The 951-nt window shown below is 68.5% G+C and overlaps 1 protein-coding gene across 1 annotated transcript in view; it reads right to left on the reverse strand.

Moving 5' to 3' along the window:
* The window catches only part of FHDC1 (FH2 domain containing 1), a 50,138-nt gene that overhangs the window by 6,451 nt on the left and 42,736 nt on the right, over nt 1-951 (reverse strand). Inside the window, exon 14 of the mRNA XM_010840800.1 lies at nt 3-951. This exon is cut by the window's right edge and continues 32 nt beyond it. Within this exon, the coding sequence (XP_010839102.1) occupies nt 3-951 (949 nt within the window). The remainder of the gene's footprint in view (nt 1-2) is intronic.

Here is a 951-nt window from a genome sequence, read left to right on the forward strand (position 1 = left end):
GGGTGGAGGCAGCAGCGGGAGCCCCCACAGTTGGGCTGCAGATGGGGTTGGAGGAGGCCTGACTGCCGCCCGTCTCCCAGGCCCCGGGTGACACAGAGCCCTCCCCATCGCCTGCCTCGCCTGGGTCCCCCTCTAAGGGTCTGGAGTTGGCTCCCTCAGAGCAGTCCAGGGTCAACGAGCAGTCGCTGGTGTCCGAGATGCAGAACAGAGGCCCAGGATCTTGGCTGTCAGGGTCGCTACTCCCCTCAGAGAGCGGAGCTGCGCTTCTGGGCTCATAAGGGGCAGCTTCGCCATCCTGGGGGACAGGGCTGGGACCCACTCGGGCACCTCTGCCCACGGGCGTCGTCGGGCTGCTGTTGGGGGCGCCCAGGGATGGTGGGCTCGCATCCCCCACGGACACCAGCTCCATTGGGCTGCAGTCATTCCCGGTCAACTGGGGCGGCTCCTCCAGGCCCTTGGGAGCCTGGAGGTCGAACTGGGCCAGCCCGGTCACCAGCTCATGCTCCCTAATCCCTAGAGCCAACGGTGAGAGTGGGGGCGAGGACCGCACAGGATCCAGGCCCACCGGTGCGCTGTTCCTTTTTCGGAGGGTGCTGACCCCACTGCGCCGAGGGCGGCGTAAAGCGCAGGCGGGATCGTCGGGGTGGGCTGCAGGGAGCCAGTTCGCCCAAGCTGTGGTGGAGTGGGGGGCTTCCTCCTGGCCCTCCAAGGCCCGAGGTCTGTGCGCTAGGCTGGAGTCCTGGCCCCTCGGTTCTCCAGGTTCCCTGCAGGCTCCGTCAGGAGGGACCTGCCAGAGGCAGCCCTGGGATGAGTTGCTGGGCTTGAGTTCCTCGGGGCCGTCTGTGGATCTCTCGAGGAAGCTCAGCAGCTCCCTGTCGGCCATGGTGTCCAGGGAGAGGCGGGAGCGGCGGGTGGTGGGGGGCCGGTAGGAGGGGCTGGCGGGCCTGCAGC

Source organism: Bison bison, unplaced genomic scaffold (assembly GCF_000754665.1).
Source record: "Bison bison bison isolate TAMUID 2011002044 unplaced genomic scaffold, Bison_UMD1.0 scf7180017864146, whole genome shotgun sequence".
NCBI classification, from domain to species: Eukaryota; Metazoa; Chordata; class Mammalia; order Artiodactyla; family Bovidae; genus Bison; species Bison bison.